Source organism: Gossypium hirsutum, chromosome D11, assembly GCF_007990345.1.
Source record: "Gossypium hirsutum isolate 1008001.06 chromosome D11, Gossypium_hirsutum_v2.1, whole genome shotgun sequence".
In the NCBI taxonomy this organism is placed as follows: domain Eukaryota; kingdom Viridiplantae; phylum Streptophyta; class Magnoliopsida; order Malvales; family Malvaceae; genus Gossypium; species Gossypium hirsutum.
The window spans coordinates 50,255,736-50,279,115 of NC_053447.1; the positions used below are offsets into that span (position 1 = coordinate 50,255,736).

General features: G+C 33.6%; 2 protein-coding genes across 4 annotated transcripts in view; both read right to left on the reverse strand.

The window, feature by feature from the left end:
• Positions 1-11,853: 11,853 nt before the first annotated feature.
• On the reverse strand, positions 11,854-14,144 carry LOC107913625 (probable arabinosyltransferase ARAD1). Its single transcript, XM_016842273.2, has 2 exons — positions 12,814-14,144; positions 11,854-12,736 (listed from the first exon to the last, which is right to left on the reverse strand). Exons 1-2 carry the CDS (start codon positions 13,747-13,749, stop codon positions 12,179-12,181), a joined length of 1,494 nt encoding a protein of 497 aa, XP_016697762.1. The 5' UTR covers positions 13,750-14,144; the 3' UTR covers positions 11,854-12,178.
• A 4,171-nt stretch (positions 14,145-18,315) lies between these two features.
• Positions 18,316-23,380, reverse strand: part of LOC107913624 (NADH--cytochrome b5 reductase 1) — a 30,543-nt gene continuing 25,478 nt past the window's right edge. Inside the window, exons 1-5 of one of the 3 annotated variants that reach the window (XR_001688582.2) lie at positions 20,494-20,755; positions 19,939-20,187; positions 19,738-19,827; positions 19,024-19,089; positions 18,922-18,940 (exon numbers count right to left, since the gene is read on the reverse strand). Coding sequence is in view for 1 of the 3 variants with exons in the window: in XM_041104210.1 (XP_040960144.1) it covers positions 18,991-19,089; positions 19,738-19,827 (189 nt within the window). In the remaining 2 variants the exon portion in view is untranslated. Of the gene's footprint in view, positions 19,090-19,737; positions 19,828-19,938; positions 20,915-23,380 lie in introns of those variants that run through there. The other 2 variants (XR_001688581.2, XM_041104210.1) reach the window with 2 other exon arrangements.

Below are 23,380 nucleotides of genomic sequence, written 5' to 3' on the forward strand. Positions count from 1 at the left end.
AGGTGAAGATCGGATCGGATATCTCTGCAAAGACAAGACAAGACCTCATCAAATTACTCCGAGAGTTCAAGGACGTGTTTGCATGGTCATACCAGGATATGCCGGGGTTGAGTACCGACATTGTAGTCCATCGTCTCCCTATAAGAGAAGATTGCAAGCCAGTGCAGCAAAAGCTCAGAAGAATGAGGCCTGATATCGTGTTGAAGATAAAGGAGGAGGTCCAAAAGTAGTTTGATGCCGGATTTCTGCAAGAAGTCAAGTATTCTGAGTGGGTGGCTAATATCGTACCAGTTCCAAAGAAAGATGAAAAAGTACGAATGTGTGTGGATTATCGGGATTTGAGCAAGGCTAGTCCAAAGGACAATTTCCCATTGCCCCACATCGACACATTGGTAGACAATACTGCGGACTTTTCATTGTTTTCCTTCATGGATGGTTTTTCTGGGTATAATGAGATAAAGATGCATCCTGAAGACATGAGAAAGACTACGTTCATTACGTTATAGGGGACATTTTGTTATAAAGTGATGCCGTTTGGATTAAAGAATGCAGGAGTGACATACCAAAGAGCCATGGTAGCCTTGTTCCATGATATGATGCATAGGGAAATCGAGGTTTACGTTGATGATATGATCGTGAAATCTAGAACGGAGGGCGAACATGTACGGGTCTTGAGAAAATTATTCTTAAGATTGAGGAAGTTCCAGCTCAAGCTTAATCCAGCGAAGTGCACTTTCGGGGCCAGGTCAGGAAAGTTACTTGGCTTCATAGTCAGTGAGAAGGGAGTTGAGATTGACCCAGATAAAGTCAAGGCAATACGGAATTTACCTTCACCCCGCACTCAGAAAGGAGTTCGAGGATTCCTCGAAAGACTGAACTACATTGCTAGGTTCATTTCACAACTAACCGAGAAATGTGACCTTATATTTCATCTTCTGAAGAAACATAATCCTGGTACTTGGGATGAAGAATGCGAAGAAGCTTTTAACAAGGTGAAGCAGTATTTGTCTAATACTCCAGTGTTGTCACCACCTAGCCCGGATAGGCCCCTGATATTGTATCTGACAGTATTTGATAATTCCATGGGGTGTGTGCTAGGCCAACATGATGAAACGGGGAGAAAAGAAAGGGCGATATATTATCTCAGCAAGAAATTCACTGACTGTGAAATGAGATATTCGCCTATTGTAAAGTTATGTTGTGCTTTGATTTGGACAACCCGAAGATTAAGGCAGTACATGTTATACCATACGACTTGGATAATATCAAAGTTAGACCCGTTAAAGTATATGATAGAGTCAACTGCTTTGAATGGGAGAATGGCCCGATGGCAGATCTTACTGTCTGAATTTGATATTGTCTATGTGAGCCAAAAGGCTGTGAAAGAGAGTGCAATTGCTGACTTTCTAGCTAGTAGAGCTTTGGAGGACTACGAGCCATTGAGTTTTGATTTCCCAAATGAAGACCTGATGTGTATAGCGGCTACTAAGAAAAATCCACAAGAATGTCACGGTTGGAGGTTAAACTTTGATGGAGCCTCGAATGCTGTGGGCAATGGAATTGGGGCAGCCCTAGTGTCTCCGAATGATGATCATTATCCTTTTACTTGCAAATTGGATTTTGATTGTACAAACAACATGGCAGAATACGAAGCATGCATCATGGGTATTCGTGCAGCTATAGAGCGAAGAATCAAAGTGTTAGAGGTCTATGGGGATTCTGCATTGGTGATATATCAGCTCAGGGGTGAGTGGGAAACAAGAGATCCCAAATTAATCAGTAATCGAAAGTTGGTCCTTGAATTGATTAAAGAGTTTGAGGACATTACTTTTTGCTATCTCCCACGAGATGAGAACCAGATGGCTGATGCACTAGCTACTTTAGCCTCCATGATCAAGGTGAACAGACATGAGGATATGAAGCCTATCCAAATGAGTATCTATGAAGACCCGGCTCATTGTTACAATATCGAAGAAGGGGAAATTGATGATAGTCCTTGGTATCAAGATATACTACGATATGTAAAAAATCGTCAGTATCCTGGCCAGGCAACAAAGAATGAAAAGAGAACTCTGAGAAGACTAGCCATTGATTACGTCTTAGATGGGGAGATCTTATACAAGAGGAGAAAAGATCAGGTACTGTTAAGATGTGTAGATGCCGTGGAAGCAAAGAAAATTCTGGAAGAAGTCCATGAGGGCATCTGTGGAACGCATGCCAGTGGGTTCACAATGGCTAGACAGATTATGAGATTCGGGTATTACTGGTCCACCATGGAAGGGGATTGCATCAGTTACTCCAAAAAGTGCCATAAATGTCAAATCTACGGTGATAAAATGCATGCACCTCCTTCGCCTCTTCATGTCATGACCTCTCCATGGCCTTTCACCATGTGGGGTATGGATGTCATCGGGCCAATATCACCGAAGGCTTCAAATGGGCATCGTTTCATATTTGTGGTTATTGACTACTTCACCAAATGGGTAGAGGCTGCTTCGTATGCTAACATTACAAAGTCATCAGTCAGTAAGTTCTTGAAAAGGGAGATCATGTGTCGGTATAGAATGCTTGAAAGAATCATATCCGACAATGCGTTGAACTTGAACAACAGCTCAATAGCGGAAGTCTACAGTCAATTCAAGATCAGACATCACAATTCATCGCCGTATCACCCAAAAATGAATGGTGCAGTGGAAGTAGCTAATAAAAATATAAAAAAAGATTGTGGGGAAGATGACTGAGACTTACAGGGACTGGCACGAGAAGTTACCGTTTGCCCTCCTTGCTTATCGAACGTCAATCAGGACCTCCACCGGGGCAACGCCTTTCTCCTAGTTTATGGCATGGAGGCAGTCTTGCCCATCGAAGTTGAAATCCCTTCTCTCTGGGTTTTAACTGAGTTACAATTGGATGAAGCAGAATGGGTTCAATCTCGATACGATCAGTTGAACTTGATAGAGGGAAAAAGGCTAAAAGCTATTCAGCATGGTCAGATGTACCAGAAAAGAATGATGCGAGCCTACAACAAGAAGGTCCGACCCAGAGAATTTCACGAGGGGGACCTGGTGTTGAGAAAAATTCTTCTTCTACAAAAAGATTTTAGGGGGAAATGGATGCCGAATTGGGAAGGTCCTTATGTTGTAAAAAAGGCCTTTTCTGGAGGAGCCCTGATTCTGGCTGAAATGGATGGAAGAAACTTGCCTAATCCAGTAAATTCAAATTCGGTCAAGAGATACTTTACTAGAAGAAGGGAAGGAACCAAGGTGAAAACCCGCAAGGGGCACTCTGATTCCAAAAAAAATGGAGAGGCTAAGGTGAAAACCCGCAAAGGGCGCCTTAAGACCAAAGGGGATTTGAGTTGAAAACCTGAAAAGGGCGGCTCAAATTTTGATTGTCATATGGTAGTCTTGTTGTACCTAAATCGGCAGAAAGGAATAGACGACATCTTGGGGCATCAACAAAATACTGTGAATCTCCGAAACACGTGTTGAATTCAGAAGGGTCTTCGAAAAGCTGTATAGAGAAATTCAAGCAGAGATATCTGGGGCACCTATTCATAATATTTGTATTGAATTCGTTGTTTTAAAATATTTCATTCTTTTTCAATATAAATGTCCCCAGACAATTCCTCTATCATTGACAATCCATTGCGAGCTATGCTCCCAAACTAATTTTGTTTTATTCATCGTTATGATCTTTTCGCAAGCATGTTGCATTAGAATGACAATTAATGGACTAATAAAACTTTCACAATGGAAGTTTTTCATATTACTCTAGAAATTTCTAAATAATACAGGAGCCTGAAGCAGGACTATTATTTAGACTTCACCGAGTTAAAAGGTTGGAGATATCTAGGAGTCAAGAGTCAAGATTAAAATTTTCAAGTTTTGACGAAGCGTTGTTGTCACAAAGGAAGCCTTAATGATCAATAATGACTTTAAACATTCAATATTCATTTTTCATGACATAGTATTCAAATGTCATTCATACACGCCTAGTTAGGAGCATGTGATTCATTTGATCATGACATCCTAATCATTAGGCATAGTTAGGTTCATAAAGTGAATTATACAGGTCCTGTTCCCCAAAGAACAGATCGGCGAAATCATAAAGCCTTATCTCCCTGAGCAACAGTGGAGTAGGTTGAAAAGCAGCAAATCCTGTCTTCCTATATTGGTAACGAAGTGGATCGAATATACAGATCTTATCTTCCCATACTGGTGGTGAAGTAGATCAAAAAAAGCAGATCTTGTCTTCATGTACTGGCGTGAAGTAGATCAAAGAAACCAGATCTTGTGTTCCCATACTGGTGGCGAAGCAGATCGAAGAAAACAGATCTTGTCTTCATGTACTGGCGTGAAGTAGATCAAAGGTAACAGATCTTGCCTCCCCATACTGGTGGTGGAGCAGATTGAAAAAAAGCAGATCTTGTCTTCATGTACTAGCGTGAAGTAGATCAAAGATACCAGATATTGTCTTCCCATACTGGTGGCGAAGCAGATCAAAGGAAACAGATCTTGTCTTCATGTACTGGCGTGAAGTAGATCAAAGGTAACAGATCTTGCCTCCCCATACTGGTGGTGGAGCAGATTGAAGAAAAGCAGATCTTGTCTTCATGTACTGGCGTGAAGTAGATCAAAGATACCAGATCTTGCCTCCCCATACTGGTGGTGGAGCAGATTGAAGAAAAGCAGATCTTGTCTTCATGTACTAGCGTGAAATAGATCAAAAATACCAGATCTTGTCTCCCCATACTGGTGGTGGAGCAGATTGAAGAAAAGCAGATCTTGTCTTCATGTATCGGCATGAAGTAGATCAAATACAACAGATATTGTCTCCCCATACTGGTGGTGGAATAGATTGAAGATTACAGATCTTATCTCCCTAAGCAGTAGTGGAGCAGATCAAATATGGTGGATTTTACCTCCCTGATGTTGCAATGGAGTACATTGAAGCCAGTAATTCTATCTCCCTGGGCAACAGTGGAATAGATTGAAGATTACAGATCTTATCTCCCTAAGCAGTAGTGGAGCAGATCAAAGATGGTGGATTTTACCTCCCTAAGGTTACAGTGGAGTACATTGAAGCCAGTAATTCTATCTCCCGGGGCAACAGTGGAATAGACAGAAGAAATTAATCCTATCTCCCTGAAGTTGTAGTGGAGTGGATTAAAACCGCAGATCTCATCCCTCTGAAGTTGTAATAGAGCAGATTGCGTCAGGATTATAGCAGAACAAGTTGAAGCTATAAGACTTATCTCCCTGAAGTTGCAGTGGAGTAGATCAAAGATGACAAATTTTGTTCTTTTGAGAAGCTGCAAAGTATGAATCATATCTCCCTGGCATTGCAGTGGAATGGATTGAAGCACTAAGTTCCTATACCTCTGAAGATGCAGTAGGAAGGAATGAAGCTACTTGAAGAATAGAAGCACTGAAGAAGTTTAAGGCTCAGTGAGACCAGGCATGATTGGGCCTTGTAGTCTTTGCTCTATTCCCGTTACACGACAATGACCAAAGAGGGGCAGCTGTAATAAGGCCCAATCGGCCTGGGTCCAAACTAAACAAAAACATGTCAGACCCAACAAATAGGTGGCCCAATAGAGGCCCAATAACCGATTTGCAAACCCTAGCCCAGCAAAAATTAATTTGTTGAAACCCTAGCCTCATGTTCAGCGCCGCAAGCCCCCAGCAGTCTCCAGCAGACGTCCCAAGCACTGCACGTCTCGGGGCCGACTTCTCCACGCGCGCCGTTCGCGCGCACGACACCTGCAAAGAACAGACTCAAAAGAGTCCGATTGAGATAAAATAGCAAAAATAATTAGCAGATATCTTTTATTTGTTTTCGATTTTTCGGGCTATAAAAGCCTTTGAAAATCTGTAAAAAAGGGGAACAGAAGGTGGATACTAAGAAATACAAAAGAAAATATTGAGGAATACAAAGATTTCTTTCGAAGGTGAATCAAGTTTCGAATTTTCTTTCTTTTTTCTTTTTATTTTCTGCTTATTTGTTAAAAAAACATATTCAAGAGGGTGAAGGGCTTACCTTCGAAGCTCCGCCGATGAAACCCCTGCTCGCCGCGTCCAAATCAAAAATCCGGCAGAGGGTTGAGGCTTGAGGCAGTCGCGCGTTGCGGCGGCGGCGCAAAAGAGGGCTAGGGCCGAAACCCTAGCAAAGGAAAAGGGGCCAACCCTTTCTTTTTTTATTTTATTTTTTTATTCTGCAGCAAACTTTGTTTTTTTTTTTACATTTTTGTGTTTAAGTGATATTTTCAAAACGACGCGATTTTCATTAAAGTAGACCCGCGCGGTGACCCGACCCGAAGGGGAGGATCCGTGCGTTCTTGCTTTTGATGGTACCGCGCATTTAGCCCCTGCCATTTGCGATGCTTTTCAATTAATCATGTTTTGTTTTTTAAATTGAGCCACAAATTTTAGTTTTATTTCAATTTGGGCCCATCACTGCACAGCGTTTTGGAAGGACGAGATAATTTCCCTTTTAGGTCCTCCACTGTTACGCGCGCATTCAAGTGACCCCTTTTTTTAAAATTTTTATTTTAAATTCGGCCCTTAAGATTCTTTTATTTTTGATTTAATCCTTCATTAGTCATTTTAATTTTTTTAGTTTTTCTATTATTCTTATACATTTATTTACACACGTTTATATAATATATATATACATCTATACATATATTGGTTTTTTTATACATGCGCATTTTATATATATATAATTTTCTTTTTCTTTTTTTTTTTTTTTGCTTTCATATTTTTTACAAAACATACATGTTTTGTGAATTTCATTTTCAAAAAAATGTTTTCCGTAAAATACATGCACATGCGCATTTGTTTTATATAATATATACATGCGTATATTTATACATACGTTTTTCCTTATATCCTTATTTTATTTTCTTATTTTTTTATATACTTTATATTATGTATACACTTATACATTTTATTCTGTAAATATATACATATGCATTTTTTATATACTTTTATTTTATTTTTAATACATGTTTTTTTGTTTGTTTTATTGGATACATTTTATTCCTTCTATTTGCATGTATACTTGTATATATGTGTTAGATATATGTGTTAGATATGTTTTCAACTTTACTGTTATATTGTATTTGTATATATATATTTGTAAATATTTATTCGTATATGTTGTAAATTAAAATATCTGTACCATATTATACATTAACTTTTTAACATACCCTTTCAAAATATATTTTGGTTTTAACCATTCATCAAGGTTATTTTCTTGATTCAAAGGTTTTTTTTTGAATAAAAGCATTATTGGAAGTTTGGGAATTTCAAGGGAAATTGAGCCCTAACGTATTGGGTTCTGATTTTCTTTGTCAATCTTAAATGACCGTGAATATTCTTTATTCAAAATGCATGAGCATAAAAATCATTTTTGTGAACTTAACTTGTCGTGCCCTAACGTATTGGGTGTGGCCTGTTATTTTCTCGAAATGAAAATTTTCGCATAAAATAAAAGTGATATTCAAAGTTCGGGGATTATGAGGAATTGTACCCTAACGTATTGGGACTCGATTTCTTTACATGACTTGAACAATTGGTTATCCTTTTGCAAATTTCATCATTCAAGCTTATTTTAAAATCTTTTTAACTTTCGACACTAAGACATTAAATGATCAATTTGGTACCGATTTTGGGCGTTACGAGGGTGCTAACCCTTCCTCGTGCGTAACTGACTCCCGAACTCATTTTCTCAAAATTCGTAGACCAACATAATTTTTAAGGTGAGCCGATCACACCTTAATAAAGGATCGGTGGCGACTCCAGTTTTATTTTTAAAGTCGACAACCAAATTTTTGTTTTTCAAAAAATGGTTTCGACAGATACGTAATAGACAGAACTTTCATTGGCGTCGTTCCGAAAATTTTACACCTAATTCTTTTACGAAGTTCTGTCAAATCTATGTTCTGGTTAAAAACCAGTCGCACCGTATTTTCCGACAAAAAGAACACCATTCTCGGTGTGGCAAACCTCACCATCGTAGTAAATAACAGCACTAATATGTTCACTCATATTTGAAACTCTAACTTGCTTAGCCTCTCTAAATTGTTTCTGCTGTGACTTATGCATTCTAAGAACATTTTCTGCCTAATTTATAGCCTCAGCCCAAACATGCTACTATAGCAAAAGCGCGTTCACGAGGGCGCGCTTTCACAAATTCTTCTCAAATAGCATCCTGCTAGAAGCGATTTTATACTATTTGCTCAGAAACGTCAACTCGAAATTATTTCTTCCATGACCTACTGTTGTAAAAGCGCGTCCACGAGGGCACGATTTCACAAATTCTTCTCAAATAGCATCCTGCTAGAAGCGATTTTATACTATTTGCTCAGAAACGTCAACTCAAAATTATTTCTTCCAGGACCTACTGTAGCAAAAGCGCGTCCACGAGGGCGCGATTTCACAAAATCTTATCAAACAGCATTCTACTAGAAGCGATTTTGTACTATTTGATCAGAAACGTCAACTCGAAATTATTTCTTCCAGGACCTAAAATCCCTAAAAAGCCTGAACCCTAAACCCTAAAAGCCAAAAAACGTAACGTGGGAAAAACGGCAAAATCGCGTCCCCCGGAACGCGCTACCTGGCATGAAATCGCAGCCACGTCAGCGCGCTTTGTTGCCACGTCAGCAAAGCGCGCTGACGTGGCCGCGACTTGCTGGCGCGTCCCCTGACATCGCGCTGACATGGACACGATTTACCGGAAAATGGCCCATTCCGGTAAATAATTAAATACCGAACCCATTTCGGTAATTTAAAAAAAAAAGGCTTTTATTGGTAAATTACCCCTTACGAACACCCATTATTTTGTTTGCAGTTTTTTTCACGGTATCATCCAATAAGTGCAAGTCCTTGGGATCTACAACTGGGCTAAAAAAAACTACAAATTCCAAATACAATCAATTAAGAAAGCCATAGAAGCTTAAAACCATGTCCCCATGTTGAACTACAGAACCAAATGTTGTCAATTCATTACTAGTCTATTAGACAGAACTCCAGAATCTACTTGCAAGCATATGTTTTAGTTAGTACTAATCAAGGAACATAAGCAATCCTCATGCCAGCAATAAGATTAAAGAAACTGAAAGTGAAGGGATTCGTCTTTAAAATTAGAGCTAAAATGACAAATTTTATAAACATTAAGGGTTAAATTTATTATTTTTTGTTTTAGACTTAAGATTAAATTAATAGAATGTGTAAACATTGAATGGTTAATTTTGTTATTAGGACAATAAAAAAACTCACATTAAAATTCTGTTAGTGAGTTAACCGAAGAATAATTAAAATATTTAATTTCAAAAATTTAAGTAATTAAATTAAAAAAATTAATAATTAGATGACCAAAATAGAATTAATTACATAATTGAGTGGCTAAATTATATATTTTTTCAATCAATTCGCTGGCAGAAACTTGATGCTCATTTTCGTAACATTTGAACTTGATAAAAATAAAAATAGTTATTTAACTTTTGATTCAACCCATATTTTTAGGGTAAATTATAGAAATGGTCACTAAAGTATTGTCTACGTTCTATTTTGATCACTAAACTTTTAATTTTTTCTATTTTGATCACTAAACTATTCAAAATCAAATTATTTGGTCACCGAACATTAAGAGCGGTTTGAAATTTGATGGAAGTGCTGATGTGGGTGTTTTTATTGGTCTAATAACAAATTTAGCCCTCTAATGTTTAGACATTCCATCAAACTGATCCTAAATATAAAAAAAATATTCAACAAATTTAGCCCTTAATGTTTACAAAAGTTGTCATTTTAGTTAAAAATTTTGTAAAAGATTTTATTCAAATAAATTTCTATTATATTTTCATTCAAATTAAGAGTAAATTATAGTATCACTTAGCATTTTGTGAGTAGTTTGAAGCAACTTCATTTTAGTAACCTTCTTTATGGTAGCAAAGTGGATAAAAATGGGGATTAATCTGTTTAAATAAGAAATGAATATAATCTATCAAAGCCTGAGAAGAGAGCAGTACAGTTAGCTTGAAAATTTTCAATTATGTAAAAAGTAACAAATTCCAAAGATACATTGCTAATTTTGGTGACATAGTCAACCCTGGTGCAGTTCGAAGAGTTGGACCTGGAGTAGCAACCTCAACAATCGGAAGACTCTACCACTAAAATCAAGTTACTTAAAACTACTTCATACTATAATTTACCGAAAGGAGATTAATTTGAATGAAAATATTTTAGGAATTTATTTGATTAAAATTTTTCATTGAATTTTTTAGATTTGAATTAAAATGATAAATTTTGGAAACATTAAAGGTTAAATTTGTTAATTTTTTTAATATTTAGGATCAAATTGATAGAATATCTAAACATTAGAAGGTTAAATCTGTTATTAGACCAATAAAAAAAAGCTCACGTCAACACTTCCGTCTAATTTCAAACGGCTCTTAATGTTCGGTGATCAAATAATTTAGTGACCAAAATAAAAAATTTAAAAGTTCGGTGACCAAAATAAAACACAAGCAATACTTTAGTGATCATTTCTATACTTTATGCATTTTTTTTAATTAAGAACCAAAATTAACTAACCAACCATATATGCATATCATCTATACTATTTATAAAGCCCTTTATTGAGTTTGTATCACGAGTCAATTAGGCACCAACTTGATTAAAAAAATTATGACAATATTCTTCCGTAATTAAAATAAGCTTCAGCATACAAGGGTACTTTAGTCTTTTCATTTTAACAAAAATCAATAAAAAAAATACATATAATGAGATTTGAACCCATGTCAGTTGGATTAATAAAACCTTAAATTTATGACTCAATCAAAACTCATTTTGATATTTTATATACACTTTTATTTTAATATGCGCAATTCGATACCATCGTTAGTTGTATATATTAATAATATTGTTGATTGAGTCGGTACCATTATAATAATTTTACTCATTTAGAATTTTTAATATGAAGTATTTATGTGTTTAATTCCAAAATTAATGCAGATTTATTTTTGTTTTTTTGGTTTCAATCCCCCTTAATAAAACCCATTTGTATCCCATCAATATATATATATATAATATTGAGATAATTTAAAAAATTCATGCTAATAATAATTCAACCAAATGCTTAGATACACCTAAAATTCTAGAGTTGAATAACAAAGTAAGATTTTAAAAGACATTATTACTAGATTTGTGCATGAGTCAAGTAGGGTTTCTAACAAATTTTCACTTAAAATAAGAGTATTAAACAGTCAAAAGGATTAGGTTTAGTTTAGGCTTTTCATTTTCGTTTTCCCATTTTATTTTTAGGCTTTTTTTTTGTAGGTTGTTAGGTATTAAGCCCAAAACTGTTCCAGATTTGTTTTTGGTTTTGATCCCCTTAATAAAATTCTCTTGTTTCCTGTAAATATGTATATATATAATATTGAGATTATTTCGAAAATTCATACTACTAATAATTTGCACCCAAAATTCTAGAGTTGAATAACAAAGATTTTAAAAGACATTATTAGTAGAGTTGTCTATGAGTTGGGTCGAGTTCAAGCTGAGCCCTAATAAAAGTTTAACTCAATCCCAGCCCGACTTAAAAAATGGATCTAATTTTTTGCTCAAGCTTGATTCCGATAAAAATACTAAAATCTGGGCCCAGTCGTATTAATTTTTTGTTATTCTTTTATATAAAAAAAATTAAAAACATATTACATCAAATACACTAAAAACATTAAAATAAATGTTTTCAACAAATTGAAAATAAATTTAAAAATTGTTATACTTAAATAACACTAAGATAAATGCGACTTAACAAGCAAATATCTCTAAAATAGTAGCAAAATTAACAATAAAATAAGAGTTATATAATATCCAAACAATAACAACATAATAATGACATGGTAGCAAAACAGCGAGAAAACAACAAAACAATTTTTTTTTACAAATTTGGGTCTGGACCGAGAAAAAAACCTTATTCGAGACCCAATTTGTTTTCTAAATGAGTTTTTTTTTCCAAACTCATTATTCGGGCCTATACTTTTACCCAAACTTTTTTACATTTCGGACCAAATGACCTGGCCGTCTACAACTCTAATTACTCCTCAAACAGAGCTGCCTAAACCTATCCTAATGACATTCATCTCTAATCTGCTTCAAACCATAAATTCTCACCAGAAATTCTTTGGTGCTGGTATACTTCTCAACCCTCCATCTTTACCAGGAACCACAGCATCAGAGTATCTCCTTGATTTGTTTATCTTCATCTTAACACCAGGGACCTTACGTGCTAATGACTGCCATATCATCTGAACTGCATCCCCATCTTTTGCTGGATATTGATACTCAAACAATGCCTCCACTTCTTTCAACTTCTCCCACATTTGTGTCCATTCTTCCTTTCTTATGCTCCTAATGAGGTTTATAAGGAAATTTTCTTTGACAGCATCTGAAGTACGAACGAATACACAGAATTCCGAGTAGTCGAGTATGTCTTCGTAGGGGAGTTCGATGTCATCGCTGATAATCACGGGTACACAATGGCTGGCAATAGCATCGAAAAGGCGGTTCGATGATGGTGTATCCCCTGCTATGTTTAGGCAAAACTTGGATAAGCGCATGCCTTGGCCAGCTTTGATGACACCGTTGTTTTTGAGACTTCCAAAAGCGAAATGTACGTCCTTTTCATCTTTTAGAAGATAAAACAATTCTTGTCGAGCAAATCCACCCTACAAACACCACGAAATTCCTAAAGCATATACATATAAAATAAAATAGGAAAGGTTGGTAAGGTGGGGATACTTACATCTTTCCTGTAAATGGAACCTTGGAAGAACAACAAAGTTTGGCGGCTATCGAAATCGGAAGTATCATTGGCATAGCTTTCAACCATATGTTTGTAAGGAGCAATCACATCTTTGTCTACATTTGCAATATTTAATGGATACCTACCGAAATCAGCAAGTATGAAAATTGAAGGCCAAAGTTGCATCCTAGCATCAAGCATACTATTTGGATGGTGAGCCATAACAATATGGTCTCTTCCACCTGACATCTTCCATTCCTTTTGAGCCGTCAAAAACTTCACCAACTTGGCCTGCAACACTTTGTTCACGCTCTTCTTCTGATGGGGATTTTGCTTTGAAAATCGATTATAACTCAATGATGAAAAAAATGGTACAAATATAAGATCAGCTTCACTGGAATTTTGCACTCTCATTGCAACTCTGTTGTTTGGATTGTCGGAAATTTCAGAAGCTAAGAGGTCCAGTGTGAGCCAATATTCTATACTGTGTTGCAAATTCAATCCCTCAGGATAAGGGGGGATTTCAGTTCTAATATCAGGCCAAATACGATCACCTTGGGGCTTCCAATCCAACAGTCCAAAATGAAACTCTGGGTCTAAATCATACATGAAAATCTTAAGTGGTTCTTTAACATTGCCATTGCAATTCATTGCCCCATCTTTATCTTGGAACCCTTGTTCTCTCTTTGGAGGTTCTTCCTCTCTCCCTCCATTGTTTACAAGAATCGCTCGACTTAATCCATTTGATGATTGGGATTTGACATGGTGGAAAAAAGTGGGAAGCTTTTGAGTTGTCAACACTTTACGATCCAAAGGTCGAGGGCGCCCCGTTGAACGCAACACAAACAACCAGGATAATACGAACAACACTATGGTGGTCAAAAACAAGGCAAAGAAAGATTTTCTTGCGGCAGAAGAGCTCTGTTTCTCGGCCATGGTGATGTATCCAAATACCAAGAATCTATGCCATCTCTATATTCAACTCCATTACTCAAACTATGAATCAACAACCAAAGTATGTTTTAGCTAATTTCTTTCCAAAAGCTGACAAAGGAAGCAACCCCAGAGTGGAATAAAACCAATCCAGACTCTCGGAAGGGAAATTAAAACTATTATCAGTGAATTGTTGTGGGTGGACCGATGAACAAGAAAACACAAAACTGTATAAGAAAAAGAAACAGCAAGTAATTAGGCTTTGTTAGTTTTGATTTTGTGTTCCAGTTTTCTCTGGATTTTTGTTTGGAAGAGAGAATGGAGGAAAGTGAAACGTGGGAATAGGGTCTTACTGAAGAAGCGGGCTTTCTTTACAGTTAAGACTTCTTCCTTGTGCCTTTCCCCGTTCCAAATATTTATCCTTTAAATTTATTTATATAATTATGTAATCGATAAAATTACATATAAATTTATCTTTTTCATTTTTTACCAAATAAAATTTTTACATTTAAACTCTTTTTTTTTTTCATTTGTTTATCAAATAAAAATTCATTAGATACATATATTTATACTATTATTAAATTATAGCAAAAGAAAATAAAGTAATGATTTCTTTAAGTATCATCGATACTATTTATATTAATATTAAATTGATTGAGTGTGGTGCAATGGGTTAATCCGACATTTATTTATATTAATATAAATTAACTGAGTTTAGTATTAGTATGTTTTATAATAAAAAATTTCAACATTTAAAATTTTTAAATGTATTAAATCACCATAATAAATTTTCGTTTAATTCACATTTTTTTATAAAAATACGTTGAATAAAATAAGTATATAATTACTCGTCATTGAAAAGATTAAGTTAATTTTAATTTTTCAAACTATATTTAACATAAATTATTTCTTTAATTTTGTTAAAGAATAAAATATTAAAATTATTATATTTAGTTTTTATCCAAAATTATCTACAATGATATAAAATATTATATTAAAAATTATAAATTAAAATTATTTTCAAAAATCAAGATTTATTGTTATCAAATGACATAATTATATTCTGCACCTAATTCTTATTAACAAAACAAACATATTATAATATAAATATAATATAAATTCAATACTTATTAATACTTAATTTTTCATTACTTAATTTTTTTTAATTTATTAAACAACACATTAATTAAGAAAGAACATAAAAACGATTTTTTTTAAAAAAATGTTATTATAAAGGTCTTTTATTTCTAGTTTTTAATGTAATTTATTTAAATAAAATAATTTAAATCACTAAAACTCCATTTAGAAAATCTACTTTTATCTTGAAAATCTAACATAATTACTTAGATAAGTTAATATTTTTTATTTCTTTCAGCAATATGGTAATGTGATATAATCCCTATTAGATTATATTATGTAATAAATAAATTTAAAAAATGATATAAATAATAAGTAAGATTTTGATTGAAGGGTAAAGTGTTAATGTAAAAATACTAAAAAGGCATACGTGTATTTTTTTCTATTTTTCTATATAAAGGATATACAATGTTAAATTTTTTTTAAAAAATAATACAATTTACTTTATAAAATAAAGATATTTTTGTCTTTTTAACTAAATTAATACTCGGTTAATCCATGACACGGACTCAATTAAAAACTTTATAAATGTAAATATATTTAATAAAAAATTTAAAATAAGATTAATATTCTTATTTAAAAATTACAGATACAATTTAAAATATAAAAAAATAGCATTGACTATTTTCATTATAAAAAGATTTACAGATATAAAATAAATTCAAAGTTAAAAATGTCTTTGTCCTTTTTAGGCACACTTTCTAACCAAATTAAACCAGTGATTATTATATTTAAGTTTTTTTTACTGAATTAGTATCATAAATTAATTGGGTACAAATTTAAGTAAAAATTGACTAAAAAGGCATTCTTTTTGCAAAGTTTTTAAACACAATATATCTAAAAAAACTAGACTGTGATGAACTTGAACCTCAGTCTTTAAAGTATCAATTCTATCATTTTAACTAGAGATTCAATTTTTTATACAAAATTTCTATAAATATCTCTTACATATAATTTTTTACTCACATTGATGTTATGCCATAATGTAGTATGATATGAAAAAAAAAACTTTGCTTAAATCAAATAATTTGAAAAGAAAAATGAAATATGATGAAAATATTATATGAAAATTTACTTATAATATATATGTATATATAAACGTTTTAAAATCTACATAAAATAAACATTTGACATATTAAAATGTATTGAAATATACAAATATCTTAAAAGCATAAAAATAAATTAATATAATAAGTAGCATAAAATTAATATAAATTAATATAAAAATATTTAATATTACTATTTACATAAATAATAAGTAATTCTTACGACTCAAACTTGCAACGTAAATATCATATAAATAATTTTAACAAATAGACCAGAAAATCACAAATTTATTTGCTTTTAAGTAACTTTGAATTCAAATTAAATTTACAAGGATCTAAACCCAATAATGCTAAAGTTCAATAATATACATCATTTGGAATGCATGTTTACTCATTATCACATATAGAGGATGACTTCCAAAATTCCATGATTATTGTAGTAGGTTGAGTACACTAACCCTGTGCTTAAATAAGAGGATAAGTAGTGGTATCACCTTCATTCCTATCTAAAATTTATTATTTTTGTTATTAAACTAAGATGTTGTTTGCATTTATATTAATTATTTAAATAATATCTATAATATTAGATTAATTTATATTTAATGTATTGTTAAGAAGAAATTTTTGTGTTTATGTCGATGTCTAAAAAAAAATTGAGTTTGGAAGTCAATTACATGTAGGTAAGGTTGTAGCACTTCCATAACTCCCAAACTTGATACCTTTTAACTACATATTGCTCGAATAATTATGATCCCAAATATATTTTTAAAAAAATAATTTTATTTTTTCGAGTGAATCATATTATTATATAAACAAATATTTATTTTCATATCTCTCGATTGGATGAAACATAAGAAATTTTGTTTTTACATTTGAGAATTGTGACTCAATTTTGAGAAGGACATTCTTTCTTTAATTATAATAAATAAAATCTGTCCTAACAAGGTGAATGAATCATAAGTTATACAAAACATGAAAAATAATAACAATAGAGTTGAGGGAGGAACACGAAACGACAGGTCGAAATAGGGGTGTGCATAATTCGGGTAAAACCGAAAAAATTCGGTTAACCGACCAAATTCGGTTAATCGGTCGGTTAACCGACCAAATTCGGTTAATCGGTCGGTTAACCGAATTTTTTCGGTCGGGGGTCGGTTAATTTTTTTATGATTTTTCAGTTAACGGTTAATTCGGTTCGAAACCGGTCGGTTAACCGAAAATTTTCGGTTAACCGAAAAAATTAATAATTAAAATTATCCAACCCAACCCAAACTCAATTACCCAACCCAATAAAACTAAAACTAAAGTTTACCCAATTACCCAATCCAATAAAACTAAAACTAAAAGACAACCCAATTTACTAAAGTCTAAAACCCAATTTACTTTAATAATTTATAAATTTTTTAAATTTTAAAAATAAAAAATAAAAAAAAATCGGGTATTTTTCGGTAATTCGGTTAATTCGGGAAATTCGGGTAATTCGGGTAATTCGGGTAATTCGGGTAATTTTTAACCAAAAATAAAAAATACATAATTTTCGGTTAATTTGGTTAACCGACCTTATTAACCGAAAAAATTTCGGTTCGGTTAAATTTTTTTTAAAAAAATCGGTTCGGTTAACGGTTAAAATTTTTGGAAGGTCGGTTAATTCGGTTATAGTAATTTCGGGTCGGTTAACCGGTCGTTTAACTGAATGAACACCCCTAGGTCAAAATGGGGATATGTTCTTTGGAAGCTGAAACCGTCGGTTTTTTGGGAAATGAAAGCGCGGTTGGGCAGTTTTTATTCTTGTTTCTTTTATTTTGGATAAGTATTTTTATTTTATTTGATTAACTCAATCACATCAACTTAATTAAATGTTTAAAGTTAGAAGTTGGCAGAAATAATTTTTCGCAGAAATTAAATTTTAAAATAAAAATTTGAAATATATTGACCTGCCTTAAAATGCAATTCTGAATAAATAAGTTTGACATTTGCTTTTACAAATCATTGTTTGAAAATCTAAAAAAATCTAAATGAAAACTTTGCCATTAAAATCATACTGAATTTGAGCTAATTATTATTTTTTAAGTAAAGTACATTCATAATTACTCAACTTTGATTAAAATAACAAAATAATCATTAAATTTTGAAAAGTGATATATTAATTAGCGATATTGGATGTTAACTAGAAACCTAATTTAAGAATCCTAACTGCTGGAAGAAGAAAAAATATAAAAAAATAATAAAAAGAAAGAAAACACAGATACCCACTATCTATCTCTTTTCCCCAAAATTACGCCCCTTCGACTGCTCATGTCCAACATGGCTATTAGAGTTAACGTTCAGTATGTAAAAAGAAACTAGCCGCAGCCGATCAACTTCAAGATTGCATACACATTGAAAGAGATGCAAGAATATAAAATATTTATATATGGAATGCACATGAAAGTTACATCACATATCAGAACAGCTCAGTGAATCATGTAAGAATACCATTAATTAGTCTAAAGTGATACTTATATTAAGATTGTCAAATCACATACCATTTGCATTACCTAATCAGAGGAAATGGTATCTGTTCAGCTAAATGGAGTGAGAAAGGAGTATCATAGATAGAAATTTCAAAAGCCATATGCTTTTCTAACAGGCTCCACTATGTCATGTTCCCCCCCCCCCTTTTGTTTTTTAAGTACCCGTATCTGAAACATGATTGGGCATCCAAATACATTCAAAAACTTGAAAAACTTGAGAGCATAGCTAAATCAGACACATACTCATATCCGAATCTCATCCCAAGCCCGTGTAACAGCCACTATGCCTGTCCTTTCTACGTATGAAGATTTTTTATATTTTAAAAAATAATTATTGTGTTCTAGTCAAAGCAGAAAAGTTTTCTGGCATTTACTATCCTTCATTCCGAGAAAAGCTTATCAGTATTATCTGTCATATTTGTACTTGCATTGCGGCTATGCATGAAAAAGGGGAGAAAATATATCGGGACTTCATATTCCGATGAACCTTCTCTGCTCCTACGAGATTTACTGAAATCTGAGCCAGATAAAGAACGAAAGAAAACATGTTAGGAGATAGCCACATGAGAAAGGCAACAAACCTGGTTCAAAACGTAGTAGACTTTGAAGCGACCAGGGTACTTGGCAACAAGGCTATCCAACTCTTCCTGCAAATAAACCACTTGAATTTCACTTCTTGATCCATTTTCTAATTCTTGTGAACTAGTCACTAAGCACCCATGCCCGTATTTCATCCTCAGTGTGTACATTCACAGCAGCCATAATAATCATTGCAAATTGAATGTACAACATTAAAAAATAAATAAATCTATTCAAGGAAACTTGGAATGTGGTCTTTAATAATGATAACATGGAATGAAAATTATAAAATCCTCCATGATGTTTTTTATTATTTTATAAATTAAAAGTTCGAGTCATTCCAAGTCCTACGAGGTGACCCTAAAGGCCCTGCCCGGGGTAAGATATAAGCACCAACAGGCATGTGATCTGTTGGTAGAGTGTTGGACTCTTAGTTCCAGAGACCAGGGGTCACACTTCGGAGACATCAGAAAAAAAAAAAAGTAGGACATAAGCAAGGGTTTGGGCCAATCATATGCTCGGACCCTACTGCACCATAAAAAAGGGTCAGGCCTAGTACACAATTCCATTCAGGGCCCAATATAGCTCAGCATTGCTCGTAGAGACGAGCTATTCTATTCTCCATAATGGAAGACAGAAGAAGCCTGTCCGGGGTTTGTTACTTCGATCCAATTGAGTCGTTGAAAGATAAAAAAACAAAGTAGAAAGTAAAATACCTTCAAAAGAATGTCCTCATATGGAACATTGGCATAAATAAGGTGTACGTTTGTCATGTCTTTTGGGTTCTCCAACATGGCTCTGGCAAACTAATCACAAACCAAAACCAGAAAACAAATATCGGAGACATGTCATACAAATATTTAAAATTTTGCAACAGGCTAAAAATAAAAGAACTAGTTGACAAAAGATTGACATACTTGGAATGTAAGAGCCCATTTTTGCCCGGGCCCAAATATTAAAAATTACAGTCCATTAACAAAAATAGACCCAATCCAAAAGCCCAAAACTAATAACAGCCCAATAGCCCACAAGACTTAAAAATTTTCAGCCAAACCCTAAGTTCCCTAGCGCCGCAAGCTTCCATGCGTGGCCTCCTCATCTGCCACACCTCCAACGCACGCCTCTGCCACTGCGTCTGACACCTCAGCCGCCTCTACCACTGCTACCTGCAAGGAAAGGTGAACACGCAACAACCAAGAAGCCAAGCACAAGCACACAACAGAAACAAACAAAAATAGTAGAATAGAGAGTTGTTCAAATCGGCTATAAAGGCCTAGATCAGATCCTTGTATTTTTTTACGCACACCAGTTAATCGAAAACAGAACAAAGATTCGAAAAGGTTGAACCATCTTTTTTTTTTCTCTCTGTTTTCCGTTTCTTTTCATTTTTTATTTTATTTATTTGTCCAAATCTTTTAAAAATTAGTTTAATAAATAATAAAAGGATAAGAAACGGAAAAAAAAAATCGTACCTGGAATCGCCCCGTAGGCCGCCGCCGGAGATCTCTTTCTTATCATCGGATTCGGGTCAAAAGGGGCGCACGGGTTCCCTTTTCTTCGGCCTTCAGGTCAGGAAGGCCTGGCCTTCGAGCGTTTCTAAACGTGGCTGAAAAGCGCATCTCTTTGTGTCGTCGGTAGCTAGTCGACGGCGGCATAGCCGATCGCCGAAGGAACCCCAGGCCGGAAGAGGGGACTGCGTGAGAAAGAGGCCATGGGGACTGTTTTTTTTAAAATAATGTTAAACTACTTTTTGGTGGTCTTTTAGTTTTTATATCAGGCATAATACGGCGCCGTTTGAAGGGGAGACCTGCGCATTTTTGCCCTAATGGGTAATTCGCGCCTTTGGTCCCTCCAATTCTGCGGCACCTTCAATGTAGCCTTTTATTTTACTAAATTTCGGCCACAGAATTTTGCGCCTGTTTCAATCCAGTCCTGCGCAAGAACAATGCGCATAAGGGATGGGGAATATGCACAATCAGTCCCTTATGTCCTCAGCGCATTTCATTTCGGTCCCTCGCTCCATTTTTTTTGAATTTTTTAATTATGCCCCTCAATTTTATTCTGATTCCAATCATGCCCTTTACCTTTTAGCTCCATTTTTTTATATATATTCTTTAAAACTTTTTCTTTTATTATTTAGGATTTTCTTTTATGCATTATTTTATTTCAAATTGTTTTAGATCAATTAATATTTATCTCAAATTTTATATTTTATTTATTTCAAATATATGTGTGTGCACTATCCATTTTAAATTTATATGTACTATGTAATTTAAATTGTTTCTCATGCTATTTATTTTGATATTCTTTATATTGTTCATTTCCAAACTGCTTTATTTTTATTTATTTCAAGTTTTTATAAATTAAGTACTTTATACATTATTTTATCTCATGATGAAATATGTTATATATATTATATATATATGTTAATTATTTTGAAATTGTTTTATACTTTTTTTAATCTATTTTTTTTCCTTTAAATGTTTTATTTATTATCCATTTTAAGATTATTTGTCCTTATTTCACGATTTTTGCATGTACATATGCATTATTCATTTTAAAATTTTTCATATATAATATTTTTGAATTATTTTGTATATAGTTGATTCTCAAATTTCCCCTTTTTTACAATATTTATTTAAAACTTGTTTATTATTATTTTAAAATTGTTCTACATTTTATTTATTTTAATTTGTTCCATACCACTCATTTTGAAATTGTTATATATGTTATTTAATTCATTCGTCTTTAATTATTAATACTAGTATTCAAATAATGTATGTTGAGTGTGTATTGTCACTGTGTGTACCATAATTAGTTTACTCGTATTTTCATATTATTGTCATACATTTGTGTAATTATCCATGTATCATTATTCCATGTTTATTATTATATTGTTATTTCACGTCATTATATTGTAAATTAAACTCCGATATAGTTATCCAACTTAGGTTACTTTATTTTATTCCAAACAAAATAAATGCTTACCTTCAAATAGATTACCCGCTAGTATTCGAAATGGAATTTTGCTAAATAAGGCAATATTTTACATTTTGGAAATTCGAGAAATTGTATCCTAACTTATTGGGTCTCGATTTTCTCATTAAACCTAAATAGAAAAATATCCTTTTAAATTTCCAAACACATAAAATTCTAAAAATAAAGGTAATATTCTATATTTAGAAAATTTGAGAAATCGTGTCCTAACTTACTGGGCTTTGATTTTTCTCGTTGATTTTAAGTAACCGAATATCCTTTTAAAATTAAATAAATGAGGTTTAAATAAAAAGTGAAATGCAAACTCACTCTCAAAATATGAAATGTCGAGTCCTAACTTACTGGGTGTGACATCTTGTTACTTCGAGATAATGAGGCATTTTCCATTTTTGATTTAATTAAAGCATTTTAAAATCAACATTAATAAAAGAGGATCGTATTTTAAATCTTTTCAAACTTTCAGCTTTCGACATAAAGACATTAAATAATCAACTAAGGTACCAATTTTGGGCGTATCGAGGGTGCTAACTCTTCCTCGTGCGTAACTGACTCCCGAACCCATTTTCTCAATTTCGTAGACCCAAATCGTTGTTTTGATAAAATCAAATCGTTTATTAAAAACAACCACTTTTTAAGGTGATCCGGTCACACCTCATTAAAAAGGATTGGTGGCGACTCCTGTTTTTGTTTTCATTTTTAAAATCCAAGCCGACCCCGTTTTAGTCAAAAAAATGGCGTCAATAGCTTGGCGACTCCACTGGGGACTAAAAAGAAAGTCAAGCCACGAGTTGATTAATTTTTGTCTTTTTGTCGAAAATTGAAAATTTGGTTTAAATGTACGATCCTTTCATTGCATTTTGTCCATCGTTTTTGTGGTCTTTAATGTGTTTACCTTTTTTGTTCAGGCCTTTTGATATTTCTGCAAATTGCATTGCATGATCGTGGGTCGCACCTTTTAAGTGGGAGTGAGAAATTAGTCATTCGTGAGGTTTTCACCTCCGTGCAGGATAATGGATCGCTTTTGGGATACATCCGTACCTATGTCTTCGTGAGATTTTTATCTTCATGCAACCATAGGGAAATGTATTCTCCTGAACTGAACTCGGTCCGTATGAGCTTATAATGGGTAAGAATCGAGGAATCTGCTGGTTCGGGTACCTCGACTTTAGAACCAAACCGCATATAATGAGCCATAGGAGGCTACCCTAGGTAGAACCACCTCGATCCCTAGTAGTTTCCTGAATAGTAGCTTTAATTATTATTTCTTGTATACTTTGAATTTTAGTTTATTTTTATACTGACTTGCTTTGCTTTTACCTTGATTGTGATTGCATGGCATTCTCATCATAAAAGAGGTGTTGA